The sequence below is a fragment of the Podarcis muralis genome, chromosome 7 (genome assembly GCF_964188315.1).
Source record: "Podarcis muralis chromosome 7, rPodMur119.hap1.1, whole genome shotgun sequence".
NCBI lineage: Eukaryota > Metazoa > Chordata > Lepidosauria > Squamata > Lacertidae > Podarcis > Podarcis muralis.
In genome coordinates, this window is record NC_135661.1 from 89,834,285 (window position 1) to 89,846,297 (window position 12,013).

The 12,013-nt window shown below is 48.9% G+C and overlaps 1 protein-coding gene across 1 annotated transcript; it reads right to left on the minus strand.

Annotated features, from left to right (window-relative positions):
- Positions 1–535: 535 nt before the first annotated feature.
- On the minus strand, positions 536–1,058 carry LOC114601970 (transmembrane protein 229b-like). Its single transcript, XM_028739645.2, has one exon. The coding sequence runs from the start codon at positions 1,056–1,058 to the stop codon at positions 573–575; it is 486 nt and encodes a 161-aa protein (XP_028595478.2). The 3' UTR covers positions 536–572.
- Positions 1,059–12,013: the final 10,955 nt, after the last annotated feature.

Here is a 12,013-nt window from a genome sequence, read left to right on the forward strand (position 1 = left end):
TTAAAGGTCAGCACCAACACCTTGAATTGTGATCAGAAAGGTTCTGGGAGCCAATGCAGATCTCCCAGGACTGGAGTTATGTGATCTCGGCGGCTGCCCCCAGTCACCCGTTTAGCTGCCACATTCTGTATAGTTATAGTTTCCGGGTCACCTTCAAGGGTAGCCCCACGTAGAGCGCATGGCAGTAGTCCAAGTGGGAGATAAGCAGAGCATGCACCAGTCTGCGGGCAGGGAGGGTCTCATCCTGCGTACCAGATGGAGCTGGGAGACAGCTGCCCTGGACACAGAATGGACCTGCACCTCCATGGACAGCTGTGAGTCCAAAATGACTCCCAGGCTGCGCACCTGGTCCTTCAGGGCCACAGTTGCCCCATTCAAGACCAGGGAGTCCTCCACACCCACCCACCCCCTGTCCCCCAAAAGCAGTACTTCTGCCTTGTCAGGATTCAACCTCAGTCTGTTGGATGGGTTTAAAAGAGGATTATAGGTCCAAGAGGAAGAGAAGGAGGAGGATGCAGTCGCACCACCCAGACCCTCGCTCTTTTATACTCCTCCTCAAAACCAGCTGGCGGTCAGTCGTCCTTCAGCGCAAATTTGGGCATGGGACGAGGTTTGGCTTTCCAGGGTTCATCCAGCCGGAGCCTCAGGACGTTGGCCAGGACCCACTTCTCCAGCAGGAGGGACCCCACGAACCAGATGAGGCTGTGCTCTAGGGCCACGATCCCCATGAAGCTGTAGCGGAACTCGCTAAAGTCCCAGGGGCAGGCGCCGAAACAGCGGAGGGCATAGCCCGTCGAGAACTGCCACAGGTAGATGCAGAGGCTGTAGAGGAGGCAGCGAGTCAGGAGGCAGCAGTCATTGCGCAGCCAGAGGTAGATGCGCTCCAAGGCCAGGCCGCAGGTCCCGTAGGCGAAGAATGACAGCAAGGTGGTGGCCCCGGAGAAGGCCCAGTCCTCGCCCGAGATGACGGCCGTGAACAGGATTTCCAAGAGGTAGCCATGGAAGGCGTAGAGGTACGCTCGGCACAACGGGTTCAGGGGCTCAGGGGCCGTCCCCATGGCTCGCCGCGACCTGCGCGCAGGAAGAGATGGGGCTCGTCAGGCAGAGGGTGGTGGAAATGGAAGAATTGGGAGGGGATCTCCAGCGGCCATCTAGACCAACCCCAACCTGCAACGCGGGGATCAACGCAGAAGAAGCGCAGACAGGTAGCCACCCAACAACCTCCAGTAAAGGGGGGTCCACCGCTTTCTGATGGAGTCTGTTCCTCGGCCAAATGACTATTGCTTCCATCAGGAAGTTGCTACTGAAATATACCGTATTTTTTGCTCTGTAAGACTCACTTTTTCCCTCCTAAAAAGTAAGGGGAAATGTGTGTGCGTCTTATGGAGCGAATGCAGGCTGCGCAGCTATCCCAGAAGCCAGAACAGCAAGAGGGATTGCTGCTTTCACTGCGCAGCGATCCCTCTTGATGTTCTGGCTTCTGAGATTCAGAATTTTTCTTCTTCTTGTTTTCCTCCTCCAAAAACTAGGTGCGTCTTGTGGTCTGGTGCGTCTTATAGAGTGAAAAATACGGTAGTTGGGATTGGCTTCCTAGCAGGTCCCCTGTACTTTAAAATACAGTGGTACCTCTGGATGTGAACGGGGATCCGTTCCGGAGCCACATTCGCATCCTGAAGCGAATGTAAGATGCAACTGCGCGTCTGGGCGTGCGCGGGTCGCGTTTCGTCGCTTCCACGCATGCACGTGACATCATTTTGAGCGTCTGCGCATGCGTGAGCGGCAAAACCCGGACGTAATGCGCTCCGTTACTTCCGGGTCGCCACGCAGTGAAACCTGATAATATTTAAGCTGAAGCGTATTCATCCTGAGGTATGACTGTATCTCCGAGGGATGGTCGTCTGAGCCAGAGTTAAGCCCTCAGACGTTCTGCCAGTGCTTGCTAAGGTGCCAGGGGGCTTAGAAAAATTATTTAAGGGAATAGGCTATAGCCATCAGTCCAATACAGTACAGTGGTACCTTGGTTCTCAAACTTCGAAAACCCAGAAGTAGATGTTCCGGTTTCCAAACGTTTTTCAGAAGCCGAACATCCAATGCGGCTGTCAGCTATTGTTTCTGGGGCGTCTGCACCAATCAGAAGTCACGCCTTGGTTTTCGAACGTTTTGAAAGTCAAACGGACTTCTGGAACAGATTAAATTTGGCATTTTTCTTTTTTCTTTTTCTTTTGTGTTTTTGTTTTTGAGGCTTTTTCGGTTAATTTGTTTTTATGAATGTGTGGAACGCAGGTCAGCTATAATATTTTTAATTTTTCTCATCTACAATACTGTCTTATTTATTTTATAGTACAGTACATTGATTATTGCTTTCATTTTATGGGTCAATGGTCTTGTCAGATAGTAGAATTCATGTTAAACTGCTGTTTTAGGGGTTGTTTTTAAAAGTCTGGAATGGATTAACCCATTTTGCATTACTTCCCATGGGAAGGTGTGCCTTGGTTTTGGAACACTTTGGTTTTGGAATGGACTTGCGGAACAGATTACCATATTTTTCTGTCTATTGGTCGCCCCCAAGTATAAGACTGCCCCCTATTTGGGGGGACTCAGATTTAAGAAAATGGGGGGGGGGGGATATATTCCTGTATAAGATGCCCCCTAATTTTTGACGTTATTTTTTAGGGGGGAAACCTAGTCTTATACACGGAAAAATATGGCAAGTTTAAGAACTAAAGTACCACTGTATATAAAAAAAGCAGGCAGGTGGATATAAAGGACCCCTGACCATTAGGTCCAGTCATGGCTGACTCTGGGGTTGCGGCGCTCATCTCGCTTTATTGGCCGAGGGAGCCAGCGTACAGCTTCCGGGTCATGTGGCCAGCATGACTGAGCCGCTTCTGGTAAACCAGAGCAGCGCATGGAAATGCCGTTTACCTTCCCGCCGGAGCGGTACCTATTTATCTACTTGCACTTTATGCTTTTGAACTGCTAGGTTGGCAAGAGCAGGGAATGAGCAACGGGAGCTCACCCCGTCGCGGGGATTCGAACCGCCAACCTTCTGATCAGCAAGTCACAAGCACTCATAAAATTTGCAATATATGAGCAAACAGAATGCACAGATCTAAGAACATAAGAGCAGGATGGGGCCAATGGCTCAATTCTGACAGTGGTTGAATACCCCAAAGAACCTGGGAGTCTAGATAGACTGTCTCTGGACCTGGAGGTTCCATAAGGACATAGGAATTTACTGGATCAGGCAGAACTATTTGGCACAGTGGCTGGCTAGATGCCTGGCTAGAAAACCTGCAAGCGGGGTTTGAGGACTACAACTCCCATCAGCCACTGCTCACTTGGGCTGATGGGAGTTGTAGTCCAGAACATCTGGAAAGTTGGAGAAGAGCTACGGTGTGGCATATAAAGCCCCACTCACATATCGGGAATAGTGGGAAAGAACGTGGAAATAACTAAATTGATGGTTCTTATTACCCTGAGTAGTACCGAGTTAGAAACAAAAGAGGAATGCAAATGGGTAAAATTGATGATAATTGCTGCCAGACAGGTTATAGCGAGTAATTGGGAAAATGCAGAAGAGCTAGGGGTGAACCAGTGGAGGGAAAAACTGAACAATATTATAATTTTAGAATACCGAACTGTGAAGATACATAGAACGAAAGGGTTTAAGGTCTGTGAGAAGGAGGAGGATTGGTTTGAGAAGATTATTTGAGTAGGTTTGAACAATTTGGGGCAATTAAAATGTTAAAAGGTAAATAAACCTTGTGGAAGGAAGAGTGTTAAGGTATATAGAAGTGTACTTGTGGTTAATTTGAATATATTATTGAATATTATTGAATATGTATATTGTTGAATATTGTATACCCAATGTATCAGCCGCCTGTGGGGTTTCGCTGTTTGTGTTTTGGTGGTTGGTAAAAAATAACATAGGGACTCAGGTGGCGCTGTGGGTTAAACCACAGAGCCTAGGACTTGCCTATCAGAAGGTCAGTGGTTCAAATACCCGCGATGGGGTGAGCTCCCGTTGCTCGGTCCCTGCTCCTGCCAACCTAGCAGTTCGAAAGCACGTCAAAGTGCAAGTAGATAAATAGGTACCGCTCCGGCGGGAAGGTAAACGGCATTTCCATGCGCTGCTCTGGTTCGCCAGAAGCGGCTTAGTCCTGCTGGCCACATGACCCGGAAGCTGTACGCCGGCTCCCTCGGCCAATAAAGCAAGATGAGCATCGCAACCCCAGAGTTGGCCACGACTGGACTTAGTGGTCAGGGGTCCCTTTACCTTTACCTAAAAAATAATATATATACAGTGGTACCTCGGGTTACATGCGCTTCAGGTTACAGACTCTGCTAACCCAGAAATAGTGCTTCAGGTTAAGAACTTTGCTTCAGGATGAGAACAGAAATCGTGCTCCAGCGGCGCAGCAGGAGGCCCCATTAGCTAAAGTGGTGCTTCAGGTTAAGAACAGTTTCAGGTTAAGTATGGAGCTCCGGAACGAATTAAGTACTTAACCCGAGGGACCACTGTATATATTTTAAAAATAATAATAAAATAAAGCCCTGCTCACTCTCGGGTCTGCACATCGCCATGTTTTGCAACTTGATTGTTGCAACCTTGAAGGCTAGAAGCATGCTGTTTTGCCATTAATGAAACACGAAAGCTGTGGGTTCCTCCTGGATCCGGCCCAGCTTGCACAGTCGCCTCACCCATTAGACTGCTCTAACTACTCTGTTGCCCAACCCAGTCTAGGTGGTGCTGCATCAGACAGGTTCCCCAAGATTTCCCACCAGCTGCAATTCAGAAGAACGTGTAGGGAGCTCGCTCAGATCACAGCCCAGGACTCTGTTTCCAGCTGTGGCTACACAAAAAAAGGTAAAGGGACAACTGGATGGTTAAGTCCAGTCCAAGGCGACTCTGGGGTTGCGGCGCTCATCTCGCTTTCAGGCCGAGGGAGCTGACAGCTTTCTGGGTCATGTGGCCAGCAGGACAAAATCACTTCTGGTGCAAAGGGACACTGTTATGGAAGCCAGAGATCATGGAAATGCCGTTTTCCTTCCCGCCGGAGCAGTACCTATTTATCTACTTGCACTGGTGTGCTTTCGAACTGCTAGGTTGGCAGGAGCAGGGACCGAGCAACAGGAGCTCACCCCGTCGTGGGGATTCAAACCGCTGACCTTCTGATCAGCAAGCCCAAGAGGCTCAGTGGTTTAAGGAAAGCCCATAAGCAGGAAACAGTCCTTTCCATTCCCAGCCCCAGGAATGGGCATTCACAGATAGACTCCCCCTGAGCATGGAGGCTCCACTCTGCCCTATCTGTTCACTAGCCATCGTAGGATATATATTTCTCTCTCTCCTCCATGACTCCTCTTTTAAAGGCATCAAAAACAGTGACTATCATTGTATCTTAAGGCTGAGCATTCAATGTATGGGCAATTTCTCATTTGTCTGCTTCTTAAATCTGCTGCCAACGGCATTCATTTGGCCAGAGTAGCAATTCAAGTTACCAGACCACATGGCGTTACCTAAAATGCACTTAAAAATAAAACAAAATACCCCTCTTCCTATTCATCTTGAACAATATTCACACAAAGGCATGCTGAGGTTTTTAAGCAGGGGTCGGCTGGCCATCTGTTGGGGATTATTTTGCCCTGCACTCCAGTGGGTTGGGCTGGATGACCCCTGGGTGTCCCTTCCGACAAGCCTATGATTCTTTGAGGTCAGGGTTTGGTCCCATCAGCCCCACCAGCCAGCAGGAACAATGTTTAGAGATGGTGATGATGATGAGAGAATCTGGAGGCTGAGAGGGAGGCTGGGTCAGAAGGAAAATGAATGGATATTGATTTATATATTATTATTAACTTTTCACGAACGTTACATTTTTATCTGTGACAGCGTATCTTTGCAATATTTTGTGCAAGCTGCCTGTCGCTTGCTTCAGTTCCCTATATACCACTTAGGGATGCTTTTAATATATCAAGCGGTACAGAAGTCAATCGGTCAGTTTCAGACCCTGCCGCACTTTCTGCCGCCTCCCATTCAAACAGTCCAAAAGCGAGCTACTTACCCCAGAATCGCTGGTTTCCCCCCTGATCTTCCTTTGCTGCCTATATTTCTATATTTTCATATATTTCTAAATAGACCACAGCGGTTAAAGGGAAACAGGGACTTCTGAGAGGCAGAGAACTCCAGGGACCTCTTCCCAGGTCCGGAAGGGAATAATGCCTAGTGGTTGGAGCAGTGAGGCGAGAAGTTCCCGTTCCACGCCCCGATTTGTGGGTGTGTCAATTCCTCCCACGGAGGCTTCGCTTTCCACACCATTTCAAAGGCACCTGCTGATAATTAGGGGGGTAATTAGACGTGTTTCGCAGGGAGGGGCAATTTTTTTGCTTCACTCCTTTGGGTGCCTCCGTGTAAACACGTTAGCAAACTTAAAACTCAGGGGAGGAAAGCCAAGTCAGGCTCCAGGTCTTCCTAGATGGCCAGAACATTGGCTGCCTAAGCCTGGAATATTCATCCCTGCTTGGAAATTAGACAGCAGAAGGAATCCCAAGGAATTACTGTATTTTTTGCACCATAACACTCACTTTTTTCCTCCTAGAAAGTAAGGGGAAATGTCTGTGCGTGTTATGGAGGGAATGCCTACGGGTGGCGGGGGGGGGGGGGATCTGCTGCAGTCGTGAGCAGAGGATCCATGGTTCCCCTTCCTTCCTTCCTTCCTCCGTAGCTCGCTTTGAAACAGCAAAGCGGGAGAAGAGACACTGAGTGGGGAGGAGAGAGGGACAGAGAGCCTTAAAGGAGCAAAGCGGGAGAGGAGAGGAGCCGCTTACACGAGTGTAAGCGGCTACTGTCCGGTTGGTTCCTTTAAAGCAAGCAGGCTCTCTGCCCCTCTCTCCTCCCCACTCAGCTCGCTAAAGAGCAGCAAAGTTTTTCAGCTCGCTAAGCCGGGGATGAGCGGGGAGGAGGGAGAAAAGCAGAGCCTGCTTGCTTTAAAGGAGCGAAGTGGTAGAGGAGAGGAGCCTTTTCCCCTTATACCCCTCTTCTTCATTATTAGCAGCATCCTTCTCCACACACCTCTTCTCCCCTTAAACCCCTCTTCTGCATTATTAGCAGCATCCTTCTCCTTGTCCCTTGAGTGCTTTTCCTTCCCTCCCCACTTAAAACGTGGTTACAAAGCACGGATCCACATGGATCCTCAGGTTTTTGCACTGGGTCACCCCAAATTCACCATCAGATCACATAACATGTCCATGGCTACATCTTGCACCAAAAAAATCACGCACCCACTGTTGCCTGGGGCTGCAATGGTGCAAAAACATGGTTACAAAACATGGATCCACATGGATCCTCAGGATTTTTGCATTGGGTTACTCCAAACTCACTGTCAGATCACATGTCTGTGACCACAGCATGAACCACAAAAATCATACATCCATTGTTTCGTTTAGAATATTTTTTTCCCTTGTTTTCCTCCTCTAAAAACTACATGCGTGTTATGGTCGGGTGCGTGTTATAGAGCGAAAAATACAGTATGTATCTCAGAAGGGTGATATCTGATTGAAGCCTCAGTGAGGAGGGTGTAATAAACGAAAATCTGCCCTTATTCCCTTATGGGGGGAACAATATTCTCTGGGTGGCCTCTGCTATTTTCTCCTACAGATGGGGGACCCACCTAACGACTCTATATGGGCTCCTTTGGACACCCCATAAGGGATAATGGAGCAGTTTTTTTCTTGTAACACGATCCTTCCACCAATGGAGCTCTTGGGTAAGTGTGAGTGTCTCCCCCCACTTTCCAGAGCCCCCTTTATTTGTCCATGGATAGTCCAGGGCCTTCCAGCCCTGCTTAAGGGGATCCTAAACGGCCTCGGCCCAGGATACCTGAAGGAGCGTCTCCACCCCCATCATTCTGCCCGGACGCTGAGGTCCAGCTCCGAGGGCCTTCTGGCGGTTCCCTCCCTGCGAGAAGCGAGGTTACAGGGAACCAGGCAGAGGGCCTTCTCGGTGGTGGCACCTGCCCTGTGGAACACCCTCCCACCAGATGTCAAACAGAAAAACAACTACCAGACTTTTAGAAGACATCTGAAGGCAGCCCTGTTTAGGGAAGCTTTTAATGTTTAATAGGTTATTGTATTTTAGTGTTCTATTGGAAGCCGCCCAGAGTGGCTGGGGAAGCCCAGCCAGATAGGCGGGGTATAAATAATAAATTATTATTATTATTATTATTATTATTATCCATAGACTTGGGTCAGGTGAGAGGGGTTGCTCTGTTTAACCCTTCCTCACCCAGGCTGCCTGTTGGGCTGTGTGACCTTGGGCAGTTCCCACGAAATTATGCCTTGGTGGGGAAGGAGCAGGGCAGAAAGGCTTTGGGGAGAGGGCTTGAGAATCTCTGGCAGCCTTGCAGTACATGGCAGGTGATGGGATTTCCCTCCCGCTTTTAAGAAAGACCTTTTGTTCTCCTTTAAAAAGTGGGAAGAGCTCCAAGAGGGATGAATGGGAACTTGCCTCCACTCCAAATCTCCCTGGAACATCTGCTATAGATTCAAATAAGCCAACACTCAGGCTTGGACAAAGTATACAGTACTTCACTGGGTTTGACACCCTCCAACATTTCTCTGACAAAAATAGGGACGTCCTATATAATAATAAGGGACGCGGGTGGCGCTGTGGGTTAAACCACAGAGTCTAGGGCTTGCTGATCAGAAGGTCAGCGGTTCGAATCCCCGCAACGGGATGAGCTCCCGTTGCTCAGTCCCTCTTCTGCCAACCTAGCAGTTCAAAAGCACGTCAAAGTGCAAGTAGATAAATAGGTACCTTCTGATGGGAATGTAAACGGCGTTTCCGTGCACTGCTCTGGTTCGCCTGAAGCAGCTTAGTCATGCTGGCCACATGACCCGGAAGCTGCACACCGGCTCCCTCGGTCAGTAAAGCAAGATGAGCGTCGCAACCCCAGAGTCGGTCACGACTGGACCTAATGGTCACGGGTCCCTTTACCTCTATATAATGATAATAATAATAATACCTCACCCATCTGACTGGTTTGCCCCAGCCACTCTCCCAACATATATAAACACAAAATCAAACATTTAAAAACTTCCCTATACAGGGCTGCCTTCAGATGACTTCTAAAGGTTGCGTAGTTACTTACCATATTTTTTGCTCTATAAGACTCACTTTTTCCCTCCTAAAAAGTAAGGGGGAATGTGTGCGCGTCCTATGGAGCAAATGCAGGCTGCACAGCTATCCCAGAAGCCAGAACAGCAAGAGGGATTGCTGCTTTCACTGCACAGTGATCCATCTTGTTGTTCTGGCTTCTGAGATTCAGAATATATTTTTTTCTTGTTTTCCTCCTCCAAAACTAGGTGCGTCTTGTGGTCTGGTGCGTCTTATAGAGCGAAAAATGCGGTATCTCCTTGGATCGGGAGGTCCCATAACTCTATATCCTCCAACATTTATTTGATGAAAATAGGGACGTCCTAAGGAAAAGTGGGACATTCCAGGATCAAATCAAAAACCGGGACGGCTTCCGTAAATCTGGGATTGTCCCTGGAAAACAGGGACACTTGGAGAGTCTGGGGTTTGTGTGTTTTTGTGCAATTTACATTTCCTTAGCTGCGCCTCACATTGAAGTCACAAGAACACAGGAGGAGGCCTGCAGGATCAGATCTCTGTGGCCCATCTAGTCCAGTATCCTGTTCTCACAGTGGCCGACCAGATGCCTCTTCCGAGAAGCCCATAATCAGAACCCAATTAATCATAATTATAATTATTATAAGGGGAAGAAATGGAGGCAGTGAGAGATTTTGCTTCCTTGGGCTCCATGATCACTGCAGATGGTGACAGCAGTCACGAAATTGAAAGACGCCTGCTTCTTGGGAGAAAAGCGATGGCAAACCTAGACAGCATCTTAAAAAGCAGAGACATCACCTTGCTGACAAAGGTCCGTATAGTTAAAGCTATGGTTTTCCCAGTAGTGATGTATGGAAGTGAGAGCTGGACCATCAAGAAGGCTGATCGCTGGAGAATGGATGCTTTTGAATTCTGGTGCTGGAGGAGACTCTTGAGAGTCCCATGGACTGCAAGAAGATCAAACACATCCATTCCTAAGGAAATCAGCCCTGAGTGCTCACTGGAAGGACAGATTGTGAAGCTGAGGCTCCAAGACTTTGGCCACCTCATGAGAAGAGAAGACTCCCTGGAAAAGACCCTGATGTTGGGAAAGATGGAGGGCACAAGGAGAAGGGGACGACAGAGGACAAGATGGTGGGACAGTGTTCTGGAAGCTACCAGCATGAGTCTGACCAAACTGCGGGAGGCCGTGGAAGAGCGGAGTGCCTGGCGTGCTCTGGTCCAGGGGTCACGAAGAGTCGGACACGACTAAATGGCTAAACAACACCAATAATTACAGTGGTACCTTGGGTTACATATGCTTCAGGTTACAGACTCTGATAACCCAGAAATATTACCTTGGGTTAAGAACTTTGCTTTAGGATGAGAACAGAAATCGTCTCCGGCGGCGTGGTGGCAGCGGGAGGCCCCATTAGCTAAAGTGGTGCTTCAGGTTAAGAACAGTTTCAGGTTAAGAACGAACCTCCAGAACGAATTAAGTTCTTAACCCGAGGTACCACTGTATTCTAATTGTGTGCAGTCTCTCCTGCTGCAGCGCTTCATCCAGCGGCATGCTGGCACTCCGGATTCCTGAAATGTGTGTTTGCCAGCTTCAGGGTCACAAAGCTATTCTTTGCCTTCTGCTCCGAAAATGCAGATTTGATACGCAAAAGTCCTGGCTACCCGCAGGGTTAAAAGGTGGGGTGTGTGTGGAACGTGTGTGTTTTCCTGGCCTGTGTGCACAAGTTGCCTGTGGAAGCTGCAAGCCAAGACAGCGTGACTCTGCAGAGAAATAAACCAACTTTTTTTGCAGCGCTTGCAAAACTTCCCGGAATGCATCATCGCTGGACCACTTTGCCTGCTCTCAAAAGTGCTGCAACAGCTCCCTCTGCTGGATGGCTGATGAAGCACTGGCAGCCTGTTTATTGAATGCTCATCCTCCAGCCCTTTAGACTTTTTGATTTTATTTTTAAATGTAGGCTTGGGTTGAGGTTGGACGCTTCCAGATGACCTGCTCATTGAGCACTTGCACTGATTTGTTTGTGGGGATATGTTAGATGACGTTGCATCAAAGCAGGGGCTATTTCACGCTTCCCCCGTCACTTTCCTTACTGCAAACAGTCTGGATTTTCAGTCAGGTGTGTTTTATTTGGGTGTTTTCATTGCCACCTCTACCCCTTACCCCAGGTATCCCCAAACTCGGCCCTCCAGATGTTTTGGGACTACAATTCCCATCATCTCTGACCACTGGTCCTGTAAGCTAGGGATCATGGGAGTTGTAGTCCCAAAACAGCTGGAGGGCCGAGTCTGCCTATGCCTGCCTTACCCCTTCGAGCAATTGCAGCTGGCACCTATGGGACATTTCTCTCCCCTTTTCTGGGTAATACCATAAGGTTCCCCTGTGTATTTTCTCAGCTGGTGTGAATCTGATAGGCCCAAACACTCATCCCTGCGCCTGGTTGTGCAGTGACACTGTTGACCGGAGAGGATGGAGGGCTGGACTGACCAAGGGCCCAGGCAGGCTGGGGAGGGGGGTCCTGAGCCACTCCATACCCCCCACCCTCCTCCAACGTGGCTTCAAGAGCTCTTTCGAGAAGGAACTGGAGGCTGCCCATGGCGGGAGTGCAAATAATAACAATAATAATAATTTATTATTTATACCCAGGGCCTTCTGGCGTTTCCCTCATTGCAAGAAGTGAAATTACAGGGAACCAGGCAGAGGGCCTTCTCGGTGGTGGCGCCCTCCCTGTGGAACACCCTCCCACCAGATGTGAAGGAAATAAGCAGCTATCTTCTCTTTAAAAGACATCTGAAGTTTTTAAGACTTAATGCTGTATTGTTTTTAACACTTGATTGGGAGCCGCCCAGAGTGGCTGGGGAAACTCACCCATCTGGCTGGGTTTCCCC

Coding starts and splice junctions, on each gene's coding strand:
- LOC114601970 (XM_028739645.2), bottom strand. CDS start 1,058: ATGGGGACGGCCCCTGAGCCCCTGAACCCGTTGTGCCGAGCGTACCTC.